Source organism: Oryctolagus cuniculus, chromosome 19, assembly GCF_051225735.1.
Source record: "Oryctolagus cuniculus isolate XC-2025 breed Fujian yellow rabbit chromosome 19, ASM5122573v1, whole genome shotgun sequence".
NCBI lineage: Eukaryota > Metazoa > Chordata > Mammalia > Lagomorpha > Leporidae > Oryctolagus > Oryctolagus cuniculus.
In genome coordinates, this window is record NC_142885.1 from 62594715 (window position 1) to 62618562 (window position 23848).

General features: G+C 59.6%; 1 protein-coding gene across 1 annotated transcript in view; it reads left to right on the forward strand.

Moving 5' to 3' along the window:
* The first annotated feature begins 3444 nt into the window (after positions 1 to 3444).
* Positions 3445 to 23848, forward strand: part of APOLTP (apolipoprotein lipid transfer particle homolog) — a 101287-nt gene continuing 80883 nt past the window's right edge. The window contains exons 1-10 of the mRNA XM_089321691.1: positions 3445 to 4271; positions 4552 to 4605; positions 5744 to 5904; positions 8791 to 8861; positions 11525 to 11690; positions 11773 to 11904; positions 12342 to 12522; positions 15956 to 16095; positions 19290 to 19393; positions 20210 to 20375. Of these exons, the coding sequence (XP_089177817.1) occupies positions 4590 to 4605; positions 5744 to 5904; positions 8791 to 8861; positions 11525 to 11690; positions 11773 to 11904; positions 12342 to 12522; positions 15956 to 16095; positions 19290 to 19393; positions 20210 to 20375 (1137 nt within the window). The 5' untranslated portion in view covers positions 3445 to 4271; positions 4552 to 4589. The remainder of the gene's footprint in view (positions 4272 to 4551; positions 4606 to 5743; positions 5905 to 8790; positions 8862 to 11524; positions 11691 to 11772; positions 11905 to 12341; positions 12523 to 15955; positions 16096 to 19289; positions 19394 to 20209; positions 20376 to 23848) is intronic.

Sequence of the window (23848 nt, forward strand, 5' to 3'; positions counted from 1 at the left end):
GGCAGGAAAAGCTCACGGCGCCCCCTCCTGGTCAGCTCTTCTCTACCATGGAGTAGCGGTGGCCCTCAATCCTCCAGGGCTCTGCAAAAATAGTACCTGCCCCATTTTTTTTTTTTTTTTTTAACTTTAAGAGGGAGACAGGAAACTTCCCTGTGCCGGTTCACTATCCAAGTGCTCACAACAGCTGGGATTAAACCAAGACCAGAACCAGGAGCCGGGAACTCAATCCAGGCGTCTGATGTGTGAGCTGTCCGCTGCCTTCTAGGGTCTGCATTGGCAGGAAGCTGGCACCGGGAGTGGAGCCAGAACTTGAACCCAGGTCCTCTGATACGTGGGACATCGTGGGGCCAAGTGACCATCCTGGGGATACCGTGTTTCCGTTGAAGAAGAAAGCGGCTCCACTCTGAGAGGCCCGGGCACCATCATTTTGACGGCATGACCTTCTGAAGAAGGCAAAAAGCTAGAGGGACAGTCGGCAGGGGCGGGGGCGGGGGCAGGGATGAATCGGCAGAGCCCGTGTCATTCCACGTGGCTCAGTCGTGATGGACCCATGTCATTCCACGCTGGGCCCACCACGAGAGCGAGCCTTGTGTAGACCTACATGCCAGCGTAGGTGCATCACTGGGAGCACAGGTGCACTGGGTGGGGGGCCGTGCGTGTATGCGGCAGGGGTATTGGGGAGCTCCAACTTCCTGGGATTTTTTTTTTCCCTGTGCTTCCAGAATTGCCCTAGAACCACAGGGCCAGGTGTGGCACGGTAAGTTAAGCCGCCATATGAGTGCTGGTTTAAGTCCCGGCTCCTCCTCTTCCAATCCAGCTCCCTGCTAATGTGCCCTGGGAAGAAGCAGAAGATAACCCAAGAGCTTGGGCCCCTGCTGCCCATGTGGGAGACCTGGATGGAGTTCCTGGCTCCTGGCTTTGGCCTGGCCCAGCCCCGGCTGTTGAGGCTGTCTGGAGAGTGAACTAGCAGATGGAAGATCTGTCTCTCCCTCTCTACCACTCTGCTTTTCCAATAAGTATTTTTAAAAAGTAAGGTTTTGCTCAATTTGACTGCATGGGTGGGGAATGCACGCCTGTGGCAGATGGAGCCTCCTTGAGGGACAGTGGGGAAAGGAAGTGCCAGCCGTGAGCAGGCTGAGGACAGCAGGGGCCCGGAGGCAGGCTGGGCTGAGATGCTCGCGAGCTATGAGACTGTGTGAGTGACTGCTCCGTCTTCTGAGTGGTGGGCTGATGCCTGCCCCCTCGCAGGGCTGTGTGGGACTGAATGAGTTAATCCACGGGTGTGCCTTGAGCAGGGCCTGGGACGGGTTCTTTTCCCAGGGTCTCTCTGCCTCCTAGGTGGACAAGGAGCACTCGTTGGTCAGCACTGGTTCTCCTTTCTCATGTGCGTGTGTGTCTCCGTGTCTCCTCTCCCACTTGGGAGCTGGGCTCCCCCTGGCTGGTCTTAGAGCTGTAACTGTGCATTCCTAGCCTCCAGGAGCTGGGAGCTGAAGAGTTTTTTTGTTTTGTTTTGTTTTGTTTTGTTTTGTTTTTTGCCTTTAATGAACTTGAAAGGCAGAGTTAGAGACAGAGCTGGCGCTGTGGCATAGCAGGTGGAGCCACCGCTTGCAGTGCTGGCACCCCGTATGGGCGCTGGTTCGAGTCCCGGCTGCTCCACTGCCGAGCCAGCTCTCTGCTATGGCTTGGGAGGGAGGGAGGGAGAGAGGGAGAGGGGGAGAGAGAGACGGAGAGACACGAGGCGGGGTTCGGTTGGGAGGGTAGGCGGAGAGATAGGCACCAGGCCAGAGCCAAGAGGCAGGAACGCAAACCACGTCTCACACCTGGGTGACAGGGACCCAAGTAGGTGAGCCACCAGCTGCTGCCTCCCAGCCGGATGGGAAGCAGAGCTGGGACTGGAACCCAGGCACCCAGCCGACCTGAGTGGTTTCCCGAAGCCGCTACAGTCTTCCCAGCACTGGGACCCACAGAGCCAACGTCAAGCCACAGACCTAGAGCATGCTGGTGGCGGCTCAGGGACGTGAGTGTCCCCGTGCCTCTGAGCCGCTTGCGGCCTCTAGAGTGGCCCGGTTTTTGTTCTGAGTCCAAGCCTTGCTGTCCTCTGCCCTGAGATGGCCTGTTTCTGAGGCCTGGGCAGGCCGGCCGTCTCGCCCCTTCCCGAAGCTGAACAGGGATTTGCCCCCTTGTGAGCCAGCCGCCCCCTCCCTCACCCCTGCCTCCTGGGTGGGGCGCTAATAGCTCAACAGCGGCTTCTGATTGGCTGGGACTTGGCCTGGAGCCCCCTCCTCCCCTCCCGACGTCCCGGGCTGGGCGAGGGGATGGAGGCTGAGCGCTCCTCGTGGGGTCTCAGAGCTCCGTTCCGGGCTGGACAGAGCTCCCCTGGGGTGTGAGGCTGGTGCGGGGGTGCCTCGGGCCGGCCGGGCCGGGGTGATGCCGGCGCCCGTGGGGCTTCTGGCTCTGGTCCTGCTTGGGACGATGGCAGGACGGACTTCGGGGAGTAAGTAGAACCTGTGCCGTCTCTTGGGTTTTGTCCTGGTTCTGTGTGGCGTGGGGGGCGGGGGAAGCCCAGATCCCTCCAGCAGGGAGGGAGGCGGTACCCAAACCTGCTGTCCCCAAACCCTGCCATCCTCAGTTTTTCTTGTCCTGGGGGAAAAGGCTCTTCGCTGGAGCCCTCATGTCTTATTCAAGTCTCCTGGGACCTGAGGCAGGGTGGGGTTTGGGGGTGGGCGGCGGAGGGGCACAGTGGAGACCGGATTTCAGACTCTGGGGGTGGAGAGTTGGTTTCTGGGCTGGCTGAGCCAGAGCATGGAGTTAGCTGGTGTCCCAGGTCCAGAGGTGGTGTGGGAAAACGCTGAGAGCCTGTGACGCTGGGGCACACGGGGACAGGAACTTGGAAATGAACCTGGTCTTGCTGTGGGTCGAGTGAAGCACAAACACGCCACAGGGTTCACGCTCCTGGTAGACGGACTGAAAAATGTTCAAGGTGAAAATAATTTCCACAGCACGTTTTACTTAACCCCGTGTGGAAAAAAAATGATTAGAAAATGTAATCAGTACAATAAGTATTAATGTCAGATAGTTCTGCCTTCTGTGAAATCCGGTTTGTATTTTTTCTACTCAGCACATTTAGATTTGGATAATCAATTTTCCTCTTTAGACTGTACAGGGTGCCTGTAACACCCTGGTCGGCCTTGGGATAATCGGGCGAGGGTCCCGTTGTCACTGCAAGCCGGGGTGAGGGACGGCAGCTCCGCAGGCGGCCGCGGGCTTGCGAAATCCAAGGCAACCACAGGCAGGACTCCAAATTCAACCTACAGCAGGGTCCTCTCACGTGGTTCTAGAGGCTAGTGGGGGTGGGGCGGGGCAGAATCAGGTGTCTTCCTTTGTGTTGCTGATTAGCAGGTGTGGTTTTTAAAGGCTGGGCGGGGCTGGGGGGGAGTTAGGGAGCCTGACGGGCTCAGCTGCGGAGCTGCAGGGTTTATAGTAGGGGTCGCTAAGCGTTTCCCTGTCGTCAGCATCTGGAGTTCTCGGATTTTTTTTGTTTTTGTTTTTGGTTTGTTTGCTATAAAGATTTGTTTACTTGAAAGGCACAGAGGCAGGGAGAGATGGAAGGGAGAGGTCTTCGGTCCACTGGTTGACTCCCCAGGTGCATTGTGGGGAGCCGGGTGGGAAGCAGAGCAGCCGGGACTCGAGCTGACCCTTACGTAAGATGCCATTGTCCCAGGCGGGGGCTTAACCAGCTACCGCCGGCCCCCACGTAGATGTGTGTAACCACGGCTCTGGCTGCTGGGTGGGAGATGAGTCCGAGAGACACGTTCAGGCAGGAGAGGGTGTGGCTTTGCCCAGAGCGGTCAGTTGTCATGGAGACAGAGACAGTGGAGCTGGCCAGTACTGGGTTCTTGACTTTGCCACTAGAGAGGTCTCGGGCGGATCAGAGAAGAGCGAGTGGTGGGCGCAAGCATTTTGAGATGGCAAAGGCACACGCTCGGAGGGGAGCGGCCCCGTGTCCCAGCTGAGGGTGACCTCTCGCGGGCTGCTCAGTGAAAGGAAAGGTGCCTTCCAGTAAAGGCGGGGGTACTCAGGGCTTTTCTGGGAGGTGGGTGGAGCTTTCCTGGACCTTGGCCCCGCCCCTCTCACGTTTCCTGCCTTGGCGACTGGCAGGTGTGTCAGGTAGGAATACTGGGAGGTGCTGGGTCAGCCTCCGTGTCCCCAGGTGCCGTGAGCTGGGTCCAGGCAGGGGCGCTGCGTATCTCCAGAAGCAGAAGGGCCATGAGGTAACAGGAACTGCCGCAGGTGCCCGGCCACCCTGGCTCAGAGGAGGGAGGGAAGGAAGTCTTGGCAGATCTCACTGATGCGCTGGACTTGGGAGTGGTGATGGGACAAAGGGTGGACGTGGGAGAGGCAGGGAGATGCGTTCCGGCCCTGGGACAGCTGCCACTGTCTCTTCTCCCCTGGTCTCCTGGGCCCTTCCTTGTCCTCTTGTACCAGCAGGCTAGTGGTCCCCAGGGTGGGCCTGTCCCTGTCACCCTGGTTCAATCGGGTTTGTGATTTCAGAAACTGAAGATTCGTCGCGGGGACAGGCGGCCTCCTGCATGACAGGGTGTGCTGGTGAGTCTCCACGACCCAGCTGTGCTGGGGGTGGGTGGGTGCACTGGGGTGGAGTGGGCTCACTGCCAGGGGTGATTGGGGTGGCCCCTGAGGGCCTGGGCCATGTGCAGGAGGGGAGGAAGAGAGAGAGTGAGCCCCGCCATGCCAGTCCCCGAGGCGCGGGCCCCCTGCGGTTACCAGGCTCTGGCCAGGTGCTGCCCTTGGCCTCTTGGGTGGAACAGAGGAAGGATCCTGGAGGGGCTGGACTCTGGAGAGAAGGAAGCACCCTGGGGGCTGGGGGTGTGGCTGTGTCTCGGGAAATTGGACTCAAAATAGACTCAGTCTAAAGAGCACAGTGTGAGGGGGCGGGTGGGGGAGGAGCCCAGACCCCAGGCTTCTCCACTGGTCCTGTGGCCCGGATAGAAGGTTCCAGAGTTAGAGCTCTGTGCTCTGAGGTCAGCTCTTCTCCAGAGCACCTGCTGTCCGCCCCCCCCCCCATGCACCCCCGGGCCTGCCCCAGCCAGATTCACAGCCGTGGTTCCTACAGAGTTCGCGGTAACAGCTCCCCCACCCCCACCCGATGTCTGTCCGACTCTCGGGGAGGAGTCAGACTGCTGTGTGTCCACAGATACGTCCCCTACCCTCTCTGAGCCTTAGCTGCTGCTTTGGCAAAATGGAGAAAATAAAGATACTTGCTTCAGAACTGGTCGTGCGATTCAGTGAATGAACGTAAACGTACATCAGTGGTTGGCTGCTGGGGGGCGATTTTGCCCCGCCCCACCCCCCACTTGGCACTGTCGGCAGACTTCTCTGGTGCTCACACTGGGCTGCATTACAGCAGAGGCCAGGGGTGCTGCCGAACCTCTCCATGGCACACCGTGGACACCCACAGCAGGGTGCCAGCCCATGGAGTCCGTGGTGCTGAGAAGGTGTGGCCAGTACAAAGCGCTCCGTGATGGCCCGTCGCGTGGTCATGTTGAGTACTTACTGTTGTGTGTTTACTCCTTCACCCTCGGGCTGTGCACTGCCCAGCCTTCCCCCAGGGGCCTGGGTGGGGAGGTGGAAGGGGGCGCAAGGGCACCCAGAAGTCAATGTGGGATTGGGGTCCCAGAGGGAGCCAGGTTGCCACCGTGAGCTGCTGCTTCTGTGTGCTCTCCAGGGTCTGCTGGACCCCACCTCCCCGTGGGCACCAGATACGTCTATGGCTTTGCCACCAACACCAGCACTGGCCTGCAGGGGGCCCCCGTGGAGGGCAGTGGACTTGGTCTCCAAGGCCTGGCGGAGATTGATGTGCTTGGCCCATGCCAGATGCTTCTACGGGTGAGCGTCTCCGGGCAATGGGGAGGTGACGTTGGCACTGATCTTGGCTGCGGGGAGGGCCGAAGGGAAGCCACAGTCCCCATGGTGCCAATCTGTCTGCTACGCAGGGTGTTCTGAGGAATCTCATACTCAACAAGCGATGGCTAGGGGTAGGAATAGGAAAAATGGCGTCACAGTGGTGGTAGAATATGGTGCCATCTCCTACAGTGACCCAGTGGTGTGGGGCTGGGGCTGAGGAAGCTGTGTGTGTGTGTGTGTGTGTGTGTGTGTGAATGTGTGAATATGTGGGGGAGTTTTTTTTTTTTTTTTTTAAGATTTTATTTAAAAGAGTTACACAGAAGGAGAGACAGAGAGAGAGAGTCAGTCCTGCATCTGCTGGTTCACTCCCCAATTGGCCACAACGGCCGGAGCTGCACCGATCTGAAGCCAGGAGCCAGGAACTTCTTCCAGGTCTCCCATGCAGGTGCAGGTGCCCAAGGACTTGAGCCATCTTCTGTTGCTTTCCCAGGCCATAGCAGAGAGTGGGATTGGAAGTGGAGCAGCCAGGACTCAAACTGGCGACCATATGGGATGCTGGCACTGAAGGTGGTGGCTTTACCTGCTACACCGCAGTGCTGGCCCTGAGAGGGGTTTCATTAGAGTGAGAAGAGACATAAGGTGGGGACAAGGTGTGTCATGGGGAGGATGGAGGGTGAGCCTGCAGGTGCAAAGGCAAACTAAGTCCGTGCTTCAGGCCAAGGAAAAGCATGGGATGGAGAACGAGGCCTGGATGGGCCTACAGGCCTGCCCTGGCCTCCTGGCCACTGGAAGTGCCTGGTCCACAGGCTCCAGTTAAAGGTGCCCGCTCAGGTGCTGTGGTGTTGGTCTGGCAAATCTTGAGCTAGATTCAGCTGGTGGTCACGGGTTTCTTTTCATCAAGGTTTTCCCAAAGCTCCCCACGTGCCTGCTCGTGGAAATGCCCGCCCATTCTCCTGTCCCATTTCCAGTGACTGCCGTGTGTTTCCTGGGCAGTCCCTCCCACTGCTGGCAAATGGCCTGTTAGTGTCCGCCAAGGTCTAGTCTTATACTTGTGAAGCATTTTTGAACTGATTGGAGCACCTCCTGACAACAGTTTTTCAAAACTGTTTTGTTGTGTTTTCATGTAGACCACAGGATGGGGTCTTTCACGGGGTAACTGAGCTGCCTCTGAATTCTGAAACTGTCCCAAATTCCTGTGCTCCAATCAGAGCTGCCACTGTATTGGAGTCTTGGCCATCTTTTCACATCCATCAAAACACTAACAGGTTTTCTCCCCCTGCAGGGCCAGTTTTCACAAAGCAAATTGTGTACTGCTACAGTTGAACTCATTGGTTCTCTTTGGTTTTAGCATTTAAGAAGAGTTGATAATGCCAAGTGGTAGCTTATTTCAATGATTTTTGGTGAAAATGGAGTTTTCACAGCCACTTGAGGTCATCTAATCACAGATTTTTAACGTGCAAAGAATAAAATCCTAAGGACTCGGAACAGTGAATTTTAACTGGACCCACTGTATGGCTACTGCCAGAGTAAGAAACGAGATGACTCAGCCCGATCTCTCCTGACCCCTTCCCCTGGGGGAACCACTGCCTGCCTCTGACACCATAGATGAGTTTTGCCTGACTTTTTTTTTTTAAAGTTTTATTTTATTTATTTGAAAGACAGAGTTAGAGAGGTAGAAACAGAGAGCGAGGTCTTCCATCTGCTGGTTCACTCCCCAGTTGTCCGCAACGGCCAGAGCCGCACCCTTCTGAAGCCAGGAGCCAGGAGCTTCTTCCGGGTCTCCCACTCGAGTGCAGGGGCCCAAGGACTTGGGCCATCTTATTCTGCTTTCCCAGGCCACAGCAGAGAGCTGGATCGGAAGAGGAGCAGCCAGGACTAGAACCGGCGCCCATATGGGATGCTGGTGCTTCAGGCCAGGGCTTTAACCTGCTGTGCCACAGCGCCGGCCCCTGACTTTCTTTTAAATAGAATTAACCAAGATGTTCTTCATGCTGAACTTTTTTTTTTAGGTTTATTTGTTTGAAAGGTAAAGTTAGAGACAGAGACACAGAGAGACAGAGATAGAGAGAGGTCCCCCGTGTGCTGGTTCACTCCTCAAGTGGCTGCCATAGCCAGGGATGGGTCAGGTCAAAGGCAGACCCTGGAGCTCCATCCGGGTCTCCCACACAGGAGCAGGGCCCCAAATACTTGGCCATCTTCTGCTTTCCCACGTGCATTAGCAGGGAGCTGGATCAGAGGTGGAGCAGCCAGGACTCAAACTGGCGCCCATATGGGAGGCCGGCACTGCAGGCTGTGGCTTAACCTGCTGTGCCACAGCGCTGGCCCTTGTGCTGAACTTCTTATTTTCTTTTCCTGCTGTGGTGAGATACACATAACGTGGGGCGGGCGCTCAGTGCAGGGCTTATGTCACATTTTGGGGTGCCCGCATCCCCTGTAGGAGTGCCTGGTCTGAGTTCTGGCTGTTCCGCTTCTGATTGGGCTTCTTGCTAACGTGCGTCCTGGAAGGCAGCAGGTGATGGCTACGGGGCTTGGGGCCCTGCCATGCACGTGGGAGACCTGGATGGGGTTTTGGGCGTGCTCTGTGTGTACTGCGTAGTCCCAGGAACCCCGGAAGCAGGCTTCCAGGGTCTTGGTTGGAAGAATGAGAGCTTTGCAGACCGACAGCAAGGCACCATGGGAGCTTGGCTGTTTGAGTCCTTGTCCCCTGGAGAAGTTCAGCGTCTGCCACCAGGAACTAGAACCTTCTGTGCAAGGGAAGGGGTCTCTGCTCAGTCCCCCACACTGGGCCACTCCCCAGAACTCCTTGTGGGTGGGGGTGCTGGGGAGGGGTGCTGGGCCGTCCCTGGCTCACTCTGCTTTCTGCTTCAGCTCCGGGACTTCCGGGTGACGTCCATCCTGGGGTCCGAAGCGCAGCTTCTGCAGGACTCGCAGAGTTTGGGGTAAGACGCTGGCCCTGGGTGGGGGCGGGAGCCCCATCCCCTCCCTGTGGCTGCCAGGCTCTGGCTATGCCAAGTGAGACGGGAAAACCCAGCGGTGACCCCTCCCAGTACACAGACGCCGCCTGCACCAAAGCTCAAAGGGGGGGCTTCGTCTCCTGGCCTTGGCCTTGGCCTTGCCAAGTGCCCAGACCAGATGCTCGGGGCTGCCAGAGCGCGGGGGCCTTGAGTGACGCCCAGCAGCAGCAGGGGCCCTCGCCACCGGGGCCACCATTCTTGAGGACCCTCGGGAAGACGGCGGGTGTGGGGCTGTCGAGCCCACGGAAGCCTGTCCCTTCCTCCCCTCCCCCACTCTTCCCAGAGAGAGGAACCCCGGTCCTCTCCCACCGCCCCCGTTGGTGACCTAGCCTGGAATTCTCTCTGCACTGCCTTTCCCAGGACTGCCTGTCTGTGCCTCGGTGGCCCCCAGCCCGGGGCAGCCTGGAGACAACCCTACCTCCGATTCCTCTTCCTTTTTATTGCAAATCCATTTGTTGAAAAAAAAAATACAGGCTTTGTGCAGGGGTGCTGGGGTGGGGGCCGCTGTCCAGGGGCAGATGGCTCCCTGCTGAAAGGCCAGGGAGGGTCCCTCCAAGGGGCCATTGTGCCTGCTCCTCATCAGAAATGCTAAGTCGGGGGCTGGGGGCTGGGGGCTGGCAGGCCCTTGAGGCCGACTGACATTTGCTATTCCTGGAATGGCACTATTAGCATTTCTCTTGCCCGGATGGGAGCTGCCATCCTGGAGGCCCCCAGACCCCAGATGAAGCTGGGGGGTGGGGAGGCGGGCACAGGGACCCCCCGGGGAGGCGAGCTTCTGCCTGGCTTACTGCTGGCTGGGAGCACCTGTCTTCTCCCTCCGTGGGGGGTGGGGGACTACCCCTCCCCCAGCTCCCATGCCCTGCATCCTGCGCTGATGGAGACCCAGGCTTTCCCTCTGGTGAGGCCGGCAGGGAGGCACTGGCCGAGTTCTGGTGCCAGCACCTTCCCTGAGTTGACACGTGTCCTCCTCTGGGTCCCGTGGCTGGCCTGGGCGGGAGGGAAGATCTCCCTTCACCATTTGCCCTGGGCTGACATCGGAGATGGGGTGAGCTCCCCGTAGCAGTGTCCCCTTCACAGAGGAAGGGAGGGAGGGGAGGAAGGAAGGAAGGAGGGAAGGAAGGAGGGAAGGAAAGGAGCCGTGTGGGCAAGGCAGGGGCCAGCAGGCTATTTTTTTTTTTTAAAGGTTTATTTATTTGAAAGTCAAAGTTACACAAAGAGAGGAGAAGTAGGGAGAGGTCTTCCATCCAATGGTTCGTTCCCCAGTTGGCCGCAATGGCTGGAGCCAGGAGCCAGGAGCTTCTTCCAAGTCTCCCATGCACGTGCAGGGCCCAAGGACTTGGGCCATCTTCTACTGCTTCTCCAGGCCACAGCAGAGAGCTGGATTGGAAGTGGAGCAGCCGGGACTAGAACTGGCGCCCATATGGGATGCCGGTGCTTCAGGCCAGGTCATTAACTTGGTGTGCCACAGCACTGGCAGGCTATTTTTAGAACAGACAAATGGGCCTGGGGAAAGGGTGGGGGAGGGGATAGTTCGTAGCCAAAGCTGTCGTTTGTGGTGAGGACAGGGTGTGACAAGGACGTCTCCTGTCCCGTCTGTGATCAGGGTCCTGGGGGGCGGCTGGCTGCCCCCAGCTCCATTTCTAGACTCTGTCTCGGGCAGGTGATGGGGTCAGGAGAACCCCCTCCCTGTGGCTGTGGGCTTTTTGGTGTTTTCAGCTCAAGGTGATGTAGGCAGGCAGGTGGATGAATTGGATTAGATCTGTGAGCTGGGAGACCATGCCCTCCACCGCGCATGTGATCTGCCCCTACCTGGCCCCGCCTGTATGCCCACCTGCCAATCAGGCTATGTAGCCACTCCCCTTAGCAAGTGGATAAATGGCTGGAACACGGTGGATCCTTCCCTTTTTGCCCTTTTCCCCCTCACCCTTATTGTCCTGTGAGGCACTTGCTGCCTGTGCCTTCAAGGCGCGTGGCCTCTGGGCCACCCCCTCTCTCCTCTCTGTGCTCTGTCTGTCCTGTGCTAAGCCGCTTGCGGCTGCTCATAACCAAACACTTGGTGCACGTGGCTCCCGGCCTGTTCTCGGCTTGGTACGGACCCCAGCTTAATTTCTAGACTTGTGTTTCTCCCTCGGATGGAGGCTTCACTCTCCCATGCGTCTCCCTCACTGAATAAAAGCCTTAAAACTTAGCACGTTTGCCTGGTCTATCTGAGCCGGTATTCAGAATTCTCAGAACACATGGCAAGAGCCCACACAGCTTATTAAATTCAGAAATATTAATAAGCAGAACGGTTTCAAAGCACCCAGTACCCCCAAACAGCGTGTATGGGGTGCATGACCCCAGCGCCTTCAGCTCCTGTCTGGGGTGAGGGAGTAGCAAGGCAGGGCGGGCTGCCTCTAGGGGCCTGGCCTGCTGTTCCTTGCACTTGACTCGTATACTTGGAACCGTCGCCCCTGCTGGTGATGAGGCTGTGCTCGGCCAGAGCAACCTCATGAGGGGGCCGGGGGCTTCCCCTTGGGGGCTGACGTGCAGGAGGACGGGAGTGCCGAGGCCCCCACCCAACCCCTGTCCTCCACCGCCTCCTGCAGTGCTACCCTGGGCCACCACCCGCTGCGCTTTGTCCTGCGTGCTGGGCGCGTGGCCCACCTGTGTCCCCATCGAGACGAGCCACGCTGGGCACTGAATGTGAAGCGGGCACTGCTGAGTGTCCTGCAGAGCCACCCAGGTGCCCACGGCCCCGAGACCCTGGAGGAGGTGAGGCCGAGCATGGGGGGGGGGAGGTGGGGGTGGGCTGGGCGGCAGAGGCTGAGGGGTCCTCTCCTGCCTGCCCACCCAGGTGGATGTCCTGGGCCGGTGTCCCACCACGTACCAGCGCCATGGGCACCTGCTCCTCAAGACCAAGGACCTGGCTCGGTGTTCCCTGCGCAGGGTGCGCGCCTCCCTGGCTTCCCAGGCTGTGCCGGGAGGGGTGAGTGCTGAGCCAGCCCCCCTCCCCTCCCCTCCCCTCCCCTCCCTTCCCCCCTCCCCTCCTCGTGGGTCCCTACTCCCTGAAGATGGAAGTGATGTGTGTACAGTGAGTATAAGGATGAGACGGTCGGTCGTTACTAAGGTAACTAACTCCATCAGCAGGGGTCAGCTTGGAGGCGGCGGCAGGCCAGCGCCTGCTCGGCTGCAGCCAGTGTCCCGTGCTTGTCACTCTCCTGGGGTTCCTGGCCTCTTGCCTCCCATCCCCTGTGCTGGGCTGCTGTTGAGATCAGAGGGAGGGGTCTGGGAGTCGTCCTGTGGCCCTCAGGCACCACCTTGGTTCTGGCGGCTGCAGGTTGGGGGTGGGGGGTCCCACCCGGGTGGGGGGTCCCACCCCAGCCGGGCCCTGTCCTGAGGCTCCCCTCTGCTTTGCCCCAGCAGCCCGGCCTGGCCTCCAGCCTCAGCTGCCTCCAGAGCTTCCAGGCGGGCGTCCTGCAGGAGGCGTCCTGCGAGGAGCTGCACTCCGTGGCGCCGCTCTCCGAGAGGGCGGCCGGGGTGCACACCCGCACCCTGTCCTCACTGGTCCTGCTGAGCCAGGCGCCCCGCGATCCGGCCGCCCCAGGTGATTGTGACCTCGTCCGTCCGTGGCTGCTGCCTTGGCTGTAGCGTGAGAGGGGCGTGGGGTCCTCAGAGGAGCCTCCCAGCCACCCGGCGTCGCTGCCCGGTCCCAGCCTGGACGCCCTCGCGCTGTTTGTGAATGTGGGCCAGAGTCTGCCTCTTCTAGAACTTTCTCGGGGCCCTGTCTGCTGCTGAGGCTTGGTCTTGTCTCCTCCCCCTGGGCTGCCCTCAGTGAGGGTGAACTCGGCTTCCAGCGTTGGTGGGAGGATTTCCGCGACCCCTCGGGCTGCCCATTTTGGGAGCAGACTGAGATCTCTTGGTTTTCTGGCAAGTTTCTGCTAATGCACCTGGGACTTGGCTCTTTCTTCCTGGTTTCCATGGAAAGAAGCGAGGGAGTCCCGACTGTGAGAAAGAAAGGTTTTTCCTTTGAATTAAAAAACAATCAGCGGCCGGCGCCGTGGCTCACTAGGCTAATCCTCCGCCTTGCGGCGCCGGCACACGGGGTTCTAGTCCTGGTCGGGGCGCCGGATTCTGTCCCGGTTGCCCCTCTTCCTGGCCAGCTTTCTGCTGTGGCCAGGGAGTGCAGTGGAGGATGGCCCAAGTGCTTGGGCCCTGCACCCCATGGGAGACCAGGAGAAGCACCTGGCTCCTGCCATCAGATCAGCGCGGTGCACCGGCCGCGGTGGCCATTGGAGGGTGAACCAACGGCAAAGGAAGACCTTTCTCTCTCTCTTTCTCTCTCTCTCTCTCTCTCTCTCTCTCTCTCTCTCACTCTCACACTCTCTCACTCTCTATCACTGTCCACTCTGCCTGTCAAAAAAAAAAAAAAAAACCAATTAGCTATTTTGAAATGCAGAGAAACACAGAAAGGCACACACATGCAAACACATACAGAATCTTCCATCTACTGATTCACTCCCAAAATGCTTAGAACAGCCAGGGCTGGGCCAGGCTAAAGCCAGGAGCTAGGGTGGCAGGGGCCAAGCGATTGAGCCACCCAAGGGAGAAGCTGAGCCCAGCATCCCCTCGGGGTCCACGGCCCTGCCCCCTCACCGCCCTCCCCTGGCTGTGGGCAGGCATCCGTGCTTGTTGGGACCTTGCGCCTTCCCGGGGGGAGGTGGGGTGAGCTTTTCATTTTCCTGTCAGCTGCATTGTTGAGACCCAAATCGGGCACCCTGTGGTTGATCCGTGCACGGTATAGGGCGCAGGCGTGGGTGGCGCGGCCCCGCAGGTTAAACCGCCGCTTCGGATGCCTGTGTTTCACAGCAGGGTGCCTGGTTTCAGTCTTGGGTGTTTGACAGTTGTTTTCTTTTGAAAGATTCATTTTGTTTGATGTTCTGCCTTTCAAATAAACAGAGAGATCTTCCATTCGCTGGTCCTCTCTCCAAATGGCCACAACAGCCAGGGCTGGGGCACATTGAAGCCAAGACCTTGGAACTCCATCCAGGTCTCCCACGTGGGTGACAGGGGTCCAAGCACTTGGTGCCTCCTCTGCTGCTTCCCAGGTGCACTAGCGGGGAGCTGGGTGGGAAGTGGAGCAGCCAGGTCTCGAACTGCAGCTCCGACGTGGCATGCCAGTTGCAGGGGTTGGCTCAACCCACTGTGCAGCAATGCCCCCCACCCCGCCGCTTCTGGTCACGCTGCCCGCTAATTGCTCCTGAGCAGGTCCTGGCTCAAGTACTTGGGTGCCTGCCACTCATGTCGGGGACCTGGGTGGAGCTCCGGGCTCCTGGCTTTGGCCTGGCCCAGCCCTGGCTGTTGGGGACATTGGGGAAGTGAACCAGCAGATGGAAGAGCCCTCTGGCTCTTCCTCTCTCTGTTACTCTGCTTAGCAAATAAAAAATCTTTCTTAAAAATTATGTGATTCAGTGTAGTTTCTGGAACACTCAGACGTGGTCACCTGCAGAACATTTTCATTGCTCCTAGAAGAAACCTTGTCCCCATTAGCATCGGCCTGTACTCCTTCCCTGCACCCCCAGGCGCTGGCCACCACTAGTCCTCTGCGTGTGTGTGTGTGTTTTAAGAATTACTCTTGGGGCCTGTGCTGTGGTGTAGAGGGTTAAGCCACCACCTGCAGTGCTGGCATCCCTTCTGGGTACCGTATCAAGTCCTGGCTGCTCCACTTCTGATCCAGCTCTCTGCTGCTGGCCTGAGAAAAGCAGCAGAGGATGGCTCAAGTGCTGGGGTGCCTGTCACCCATGTGGGAGACCTGGATGAAGCTCTTGGCTTTGGCCTGGCCCAGCCCTGGCCATTGCAGCCATCAGGGGGAGAGAACCAGTGGATGGAAGATTCTCTCTCTTTCTCTGTAACTCTGATTTTCAGAAATTTTTTTAAAAAGATTATTCATTGATTTGAAGGTGGGGGGGAGTGACATAGAAATTCAAACAGATCTTCCATCTGCTGATTCACTCCCCAAATGGCTGCAATGGCCAGGGCTGGGCCAGGCTGAGGCCAGGATCCCAGAGCTCCATCCGGGTCTCCCAGCAGTGGCAGGGGCCTAAGGACTTGAGCCATCTGCCGCTGCTTTCCCTGCCCCTGAGATGGGCGCTGGATCGGAGGCGAAGCAGCGGGGATTCAATCTGGTGCCCGTAGGGATGCCCGCGTTGCAGGCTGTGGGCTTTCCTGTCGCGCCACGACGCCAGCCCCGTAACTTACTTTGAATTCCGTTTTCCATGCACTTCTTGGAGTCTGTGCAGAGGCTGCTGTGTGTGTGTGTGTGTGTGTGTGTGTGTGTTCAGGTGGTCTGTGTTTTTTTTTTTTTTTTTTTTTTTTTTTTTTTTTGACAGGCAGAGTGGACAGTGAGAGAGAGACAGAGAGAAAGGTCTTCCTTTTGCCGTTGGTTCACCCTCCAATGGCCGCCATGGCCGGCACACCGCACTGATCGGAAGGCAGGAGCCAGGTGCTTCTCCTGGTCTCCCATGGGGTGCAGGGCCCAAGCACTTGGGCCATCCTCCACTGCCTTCCCGGGCCACAGCAGAGAGCTGGCCTGGAAGAGGGGCAACCGGGACTAGAACCCAGTGTGCCGGCGCCGCAGGCAGAGGGTTAGCCTAGTGAGCCACGGCACTGGCCCAGGCAGTCTGTTTTTTATTGCGATGCGGATGTGTTTTTATGTTGTACGCTTGTCCGCATCTCGCTTGCTTTAGGCTTGGGGTCTTTCTGTTGCTGGGTGCGTCCAGCTGGCCCGGAGCTGTTGGAGGCTCGGCCTCCTGGCGCGAGCAGGCCGCCGTTGACCTGACTGTGCCCGCTCATGGGTCCTCCGGCTGTTTCCCGTCTTCTGTCGCCAGCTGCGATGCTGTCGATGTTTTTCTACCCGCACCGCTCCCCCTCTCCTGCTGTCTCAGATGTGCTGTTGGTGGGGTCTGGGTGCAGCTAGGCGGCCTTCTGCGTCACTGAAGCCTTCTCCCCTGCGGTCACCCCCTCCCCTGTCCCCCTCCCAGATCCAGATGACGCAGATGGTGGGCACGGGACCCCACGCAGCCTGCTGTATGAGTGGGAGGAGACCCCAGCCCAGGCCACGGCGGCCTCGGTGGCCGAGTTGGTGAGGAAGCTGTGTCTGGCTCAGACCGTGAACTTCGAGGTGAGTGGTTTCTCCAGCCTCGGCAGGGTCTGCCTGGGACCCCCTCCTCTTGCTGCCTGATCCCTGTAGGGCTTAGGAAAGACAGTGAAAGCCTTGCTTCTGGTAAGGGGGGGAGCTGGGCTGTGGCAGCCTGGGGTTCATGGCGTAGGTGGGCGGCGCCTGGGGCCGGATCGCTGTCTTGTCTGTGTGAGTGTGCGCGCATGTGCGTGCGTGCGTGTTGGGGCAGGGGGCTGTCGGGTGTGTTGCGGGGCGTGTGGCAGCGCCCTTGGCCTCTGCTTGATGCCAGCATCAGTCAAGGCAGTCGGGTGTCCCCGCCGAGTCCCTGCTCTGTCCCTAGCTGTGGCTGTGCTGAGTTTCTTCGATGAACAGAAGCCACACGTCGGGCCCGCCGGCCCCTGCTGCTTCTCCCCTGGCAGGTGCTCTGTGGGCCTGGGTCTCCCTCCTGGAGACCGGCTGTGCAGCCCCAGAGCACACCTTGCAGCCACCCTGGAAAGGAAGCGAGTTATTCCCAGGTGGCGGTGGGCTGGGGGTGGGAGACGTCCCAGGCCGCGAGGTGCATTACTGAGGCTTCGATTCCTGGCATCGAGCAGCTCCTCTGGGGTTGCCTGGGGGACGGGCCTTGTGGACTTGAGCTTGAGATGCCTTTGCCCTTGCCATTGACTGTGGGCAGGAAACAAAATTTGTGTTTCAGTCCAGTAACAAAGCCAGGGCTGAATGAATGCTCCGTGGAGGGCACATCCCAGGCCGAGACCCCTAGAGCTACAGTGTGGGGGGCCCTGGCGGGTGGCCGGGGCCATCAGTCAGAGCAGGGGAGGCAGGCGTCTGTCCGGCAGTGTGGGTGGGAGACGCAGGGCGAGCTGGCTCTGGGCTCCTCCTGGCTGCCAGCCGGGGTGTCTGGGGGAGGGGCAGTACGGTTACAACCGTGACCGAGTGTTCCCAGAATGGGGAGCCCGAATCACAGGCAGGCACTTACTAAGCTGCGACTGTGTACAGCCACATGTTTTAGGGATAGCACGGACGGGGGTGTGCCGAAATGGATGCGTAGTGAAATGGTTTCATTTCCAGAAATCCTTCAAGCCGGTCATTAATTAATTAATTAACGAGGCCATTGTTACGAGTGAGGTTCACTCCAGTGAAAGGCAGTAGGTCCTCAGGACCGCCCCTGCCTACTTGTTACGGTGGGTGGTGTTCTTGGCTGTGTGTGGTGGAGGTGGCTATGGCGTGTTTCTTTCCAAGTCTGCAGGGATCCCTCTTGGTGACCTTGGAGTGGTTGCCATGGAGACCGGCAAGCACCTCTGGCCAGGGCGTTTTTGTTTTGTTTTGTTTTGTTTTTTGGCCATGGGTGATGGACACTGGTTAGCTGGTGGTTTAGGGCAGGCGTCTGGTGCAGTGGTTAATACACACTTGCGACACCTGCGTCCTCTGTCGCTGTGCCTGGGCCTGCGTGCTGGCTCTGATTCTGATTCCGGCTTCCGGCCAGTGTGCACCCTGGGAGGCAGCACGTGGTGGCTTGAGCACTTGGTTCCCTCCCACCCACATGGGAGACCTGGGTTGCGTTCCTACCTCCTGGCTTTGGCCTGACCCAACCTCAGCTGTTGCGGGCACTTGGGGAATGAATCTGCAGATGGGCTCTGTCTTTTTCTACTTTTCAAATAAATACAAAAAAGGCAAGACAAGTTTTTTTTTTATAGATTTATTTTATTTATTCGAAAGAGTGAGTTACAGAGTGAGATAGAGACAGAGAGGTCTTCCATCTACTGGTTCACTCCCCAAGTGGCTGGAACAGCCAGAGCTGAGCCAATCCGGCTGGAGCTTTGAGCCAGGAGCTTCTTCCAGGTCTCCCATGGGGCTGCAGGGGCCCAGGTACATGGGCTATCCTCCACTGCTTTCTCACGCACATCAGCAGGGAGCTGGATTGGAAGTGGAGCAGTCAGGACTCGAACCGGCGCCTGTATGAGATGCCAGTGTTGCACGCTGGGGCTTTAACCTGCTGTGCCATAGCTCCGCCAAGACAAGTTTTAACAAGCGTGAATGTATGAGCTGGGGAGCCCAGCTTCAGATCTGGCCTGGGCTGTTCAGCGTGGCCCTGGCCCCTGCCTTAAATGGTCTGCGGTCACTTTCCCTCCATGTCATTGAGGAAGACGGCAGTCCCTCCTTGGGCGTGTGAGGCTGAGATGCTGTGGTGACGTCAGGGGCTTAGAACAGTGCCCGGTGCACAGCAAAGCTCCCGGCCGAGTAGCTCGTGGGCTTGCAGTGACCACTGTGTCCCTGCTCGTGGAGGTGGGGGTGGCAGGTGCCTGTCCCAGGTGTCTGGGAGAAGGCTTGCACCTGTTGCCTCCACCAAGCAGTCCTCCTGGCTCTGCCTCTCTCATCCCTTGTTGAGATTCTTCTCTCCTTGCTGGAGGGGAAACCAGGAGGGGCCGCCCACGTTCCCCTCTGCCATGCTTGCTGCTGAGGCTACCGCTTGTGGCTAGAAACCCCTCAGAGAGGGCGTATGGTCGTGGCTGGCGGCGTTGAGCCCTGAGACCCCTGGCTAAGGCCGAGAGGAGGGAGGGAGCAGCGGGCCTGGAGCTGAGGCTGCACAGCTGCCGCCCCAGGTGGGGGTGATCAGGCGTTGGATGCCAGGAGTGGTGAGGGCCAGTGGGGACGGGGGCCTGCAGCCTGCATGGGGGGGTGGCCACGTGTCCTGGAAATGACACAGCTGACCCTGCCCGTGGAAGGCACTCCTTGGAAGGTTGCCTGGACTGCGGGAGGCAGGGACACCCGTGGATGGGCCGTGCTGGCTGACGGGTCCTGAGACCGAGCTGCACGGGGGCGCACTCGGTCAAGGCTGGGTGGAGCTGAGGAGGTCCAGGGTCCAGGCTGCCAGGCCACACCCACAGGCCCCCGGCTAGAGGCGGCTGCTGGCTCGGCTTTGATCTCAAGTGCTCTTTTTGTGGCTTTGGGTGGAGGCAGTGGCAATGAACCCTGGGCTAAGGGGACACTAGCAGAGGGGTGGCCCGGTGGCTGGTCCAGCATCTCCCGAGACCCGAGGGGCACCTGCTCTCAATGGTGTCTCTTGTTTCTCTGTGGGTTTTGGGAGCGCTGGGCAGGTGTACTTGGCATCCATTATTCCCGCTTGTTCCTGGGTTGCCTGGAGCCTGGGGATAGGTGGATGACCTTGGGGGTTCTCACACTGCCCTCTCTGATCCCAGGCCTCGGAGCTGTTCCTGACACTGGTGTCTGAGCTGCAGGGCCTGGCTGCCCCCGAGCTGGTGGATCTCTGGCGCAGCTCATCCTCGAGATGTCCAGGCCACTGGTAAGGGCTCTCTCCACGTGGCAGGAGGGGCGTGGGAGCGTCTGGGTGGTCTTGGCGCCACGCCAGGTTCCCCCGCCGAGGGGTGGATGCCGCTGTCTCCCCCTGTCCCTGTGACTCGGCCTTGGCCTTGAGGCTTGTGTGCCAACAAGGCGCTGAAGCGGGGAGATTAAGTGAGGTTCCCACGGGGCCGGGCTCCGGGGTGGGGCGGGAGGCGGGTGGATGAAGGCAGGCTTTGTTCGCTGACCGGGATGAGCACCTCCGCCGGCTGGAGTTGGTATTCCCGTCGCCCCTTCTGTGAGCGCGGGAGTCTGGGGAGGGGCGTGCTGGGTGGGATGGGGTCCTGCCCCCCAGACCTGCGGAGCCAGAGAGCAGAGACCCCCTGCAGCCCAGAGGGCAGAGCCTGAGGGTGACCCCCGGGAGCCCCGGGCTGTGCGTGGGGTTCCAGGTTCCTGGGAGATGCACTCCAGGCTCTGGTGTCAGATCTGAGTACGAGTCTTTGCTGTGGGCTTCCCTGGTCTCGGGTGCAGAACAGGGATGGAGCTAGTGGGTGATCTTAGGCTCACAGTGACCCGGGCGCTGGTGTGAAACCTCGCACGTTAGATTTGAGCTGCCTGGGTTTGGACTGGGCTGCTGCCGCCCCCCGGCCCCAGCCCGCTGCCGAGATCTGAGGCCCCAGAGGGTCCCCTCGGCTGTGTGAGCGTGGGCACATCCCTGCCGCTCTTGTCTGGGCCTTGTTTGCTCCCGGGACGGCGGGAGATGCGGCGAGGGGAGACCCGCAGGCTCGCGGAGCGCGTGGGTCACCTGCAACGGTCTCAGGCAGCCGCTGGTGGACGCCCTGCCCTCCTGTGGCACCGAGCCCTGCGTGCGCCTCATGACGGAGCTCATCGCGGCCGGGGAGGTGGAGGCGGAGGAGGCAGAGGCGTGGCTCCGGTCGCTGGCCTTCATCTCGCAGCCCACGGACGCCATGGTCCACGTGCTGCTGGTGAGTGCCCACCCCACCCGGCTGCTGATGGGACGGGGTGGGGGCGGGGCGACCTGCTCTTGCCTTGGCGGGGCACGTGGACCTAAGGGTGCCGCATGGGGTTGGAGGCAGGCTTTGATGGTGGAGGCGTGGCCTCGTGCCTCCCGCCTGGGCATGTGGCGCGTTGTCACCGCACCTGTTTGCTGCTGTGTGCGGAGGACAGGGAACAGGCACCTCGCGGCTGGGGTTGAGGAGCAGAGCGGGGTTTCCTTTGAAGGCCACTCCCCTGGAGTCTGGCACAAGATCCAAGCGTATTGGCGCTGCTGCTGCCGTCAGCAACAAGCCCATTTAAGTGGTCTTGCGATGGGGGTGTTTGAACGGAGCCTAACGTTTTACTCCCGTGCGTGGAGGTCTCGCGATGCCACTGTGAAATAGGCCCTTGTGTTATCCCCATTTTATAGATGAACAAACTGAGGCTTGGAGAGCCCGGGCAGCTTGCCCACGGGGGTGCCGCTGCTCTGCCCTTCCCTGCAGCCTTGTGTGTGTTCCTTTGGCCTGGGGGTGGAGGTGTCACTGTCCCTCCTGCTGTCTCGGGCTGGTGGCGGGCAAGGCTGCAGACAGCACCGGCAGAGAGCAGGAGAGGAGGAGCTCATGGCGGGGGCGGGGCCTGCTAGGCTCCCCCGGGAACAGCAGCTTCCTGCACTGGCCGGTGGTGTCCGGTGGGGTCTGTTCACCTCTGGAGCTGGCCAGGCTGCGGCACGCTACCTCCAGGTGGAGTATAGGGATCCCTCGGCCCCTGACCCCTGACCCCTGACCCCTGAGCCGGGGGTGGGAGAAGGGCTGCCCCGGCAGGCTTTGGGGTTGGCTCTGCTTAGCATGAGTCGGGCACGGACTTGAAGCTGGGCCCTGGGAGCATCACCCACGGTTCATGACCCAGCGGATGACACGCTGGCCGCTGGGCACACCGGCTCCCTCCAAGACCCAGCCCAGCCTCAGCCAGTGCTGGCAGCGTTGGTCTCCCTGGAAACATCATTTTAAGAAAAACTTGATTTATTTGCAAGGCAGAATGACACACACAGAGAGGGAGATCTTTTCTCTGCTGGTTCATTCCACAAATGCCTGCAACAGCCAGGGTGGGGCCAGGCCAAAGCCAGGAGCCCAAAACCCCGTCCAGGTTCCCCACGTGGGTGGCAGGGGCCCAGGTACCTGAGCTGTTGTCACCTGCTGCATCCCGGGGTGCACGTGAGCAGGAAGCGGGATCAGAGGTAAAAGTGGGACCCCAGGCGCTCAGACAGGGGACACAGGCGGCCCGTCCACAGCTCCCCCTGCCCTGCAGCACCTGCCCCCTGCCCCCCCCCGCCTCTTCCTTGCTTGCATTCACCATGTTTTTGCTTAGTGGCATCAGGCTGGAGCTTGCCCCAGCTCCAGTGTGGCCCTGTCTGCTCGCGGGGTCCCCTGGGCACCACGTGCAGCTGGCAGGGTGTGTGGGGTGTGCGGGGTGTGGTCCTCACTCCTTTCAGGCTTGGCAGGCGGGAATCCGGGCTCTCCGTAATCTCCAGTGGGGTGCCTCTTTACGCCTGTGCTCCTGCACCTGTGCCACTGCCCTGGGGTGGCTGTGGCTCCGAGCCCCCTGGGCCCCTCCACGTTGGCGGCCTCTGAAGGTCACTGTACCTGACCTTTCTGCTCTCGCAGTCACCGCTGTTGATTACACACAAGTGCTCAGGGGCGCCCTGGAATCTGGAGCTGCTTTCACCACAGTCTGGTTTTTATGTAAAGATGGGCTTATTTGTGGGGCTGGTGCTGTGGTGCAGCGGGTAAACGCCCTGGCCTGCAGTGCCAGCATCCCATATGGGCGCCGGTTCTAGTCCCGGCTGCTCCTCTTCCAATCCAGCTCTCTGCTGTGGCCTGGGAAAGCAGTAGAAGATGGCCCAAGTGCTTGGCCCCTGAACCTGCATGGGAGACCTAGAGGAAGCTGCTGGCTCCTGGCTTCGGATCGGCGCAGCTCCGGCCATTGCGGCCATCTTGGGGGGTGAACCAGTGGATGGAAGACCTCTCTGTCTCTGCCTCTCTCTGTAACTCTGCATTTCAAATAAAAAAAAAAATCTTTAGAGGTTTGCTTATTTGAAAGGCAGAGATATCTAGAAGGAGAGACAGATCTTCCATCCACTGGTTCACACCCCAGATGGCCACAAGGACCAGGGCTGGGCCAGGCCAAAGCCAAGGGCCCAGAGTTTCTGCCTCATCTCTCACACGGGCGCAGGGGCCCAAGCACTTGGGCCATTTTCCGCTGCTTTGCCAGGTGCATTAGCGGGGAGCTGGATCAGAAGTGGAGCAGATGGCATTCAACTGGAGCCCATATGGGATGCCGGCACTGCAGGCCATGGTTTAACCATGCCACAGCGCCGGCCCCTTGCCCACAGTCTTACAAAGATCGACTTACTTGTTTGAAAGGCTGAGGGACACACGCACAGATCTTCTGTCGGCTGCTTGATTCCCCAAATGACTGCAACAGCCAAGGCTGTGCTAGGCCGAAGCTGCGAGCCAGGAACTCATCTGGGACTCCCATGTGGGTGGCAGGGGCCCAGGTACGTGAGCCACATTCTGCTGCTTGCCCAGCTGCTTTAGCAGGGAGCCGGATCCTAAGTGCAGCAGCCGGGACTTGAACCGGCCTCCCTACGTGGGACGGTGATGTCTTAAGCGGCGGCTGAGCCCGCCCGGTGGGCAGAAGCGCTTCCTCGGTGAGGCCCAGCTTGCAACGCTTTGCTAGCACGTTCCCTCCCCGGGATCGGGACAGACCTTGTCTCCCGTCAGCTCGTGGTTCAGGCGGGATGCAAGGTGACAGGCTGGAAGCCACCTTGGAAAAGCGAAATCGGCTGCAAAGGGGCCACAGACTGGAGCATTATTTTATTTTTCATGTTTTTAATAAAGTGACCTCCTTTACATAGACACTGACGCCGAAAGGTCTTTTGACTGATCCTTGTGGACAGGTGCCCGGGGCTGGCCGCTGGGGCGTGTCCCTGGGCAGCCACCTAGACAGGTCAGGTCCCCGCCATCCTGACCGCTCTCGGGTCCAGGCCTGCAGCCGCCCAGCGGCCCTGACGGGACCACAGATTGGGGTTGAGACCTGGGCTCCCAGGAGGCTGCGTGACGCCAGCTGGCCCTGCAGGTCCCGCTGTCCCCGTCCTGGCGTCTGCTCCAGCTCTGGCCCCGGATGGGCTGCAGGCGGCTCTGCTGAGCCCGGCAGCCTTGCTGGGGAGCAGTGGGCCGAGGCGGGACCCTCCTCCCGCATCTGACCCTGGCTCTCCTCTGAGCGTGGCGTTTGCCCTTCCCGTCGAGCCTTGCTTTCCCTGTTGTGTGTTAACAGGAAGATTTATTTTCTTTGGCCAAATATAGAAAAACAGGGAATGCGCTATTTTTAGGCCACACACCCCTGTGCTTTCACAAAGAGAAGACACGTGGAGACGCACGCACCGAGATACACACAAATCCATTAT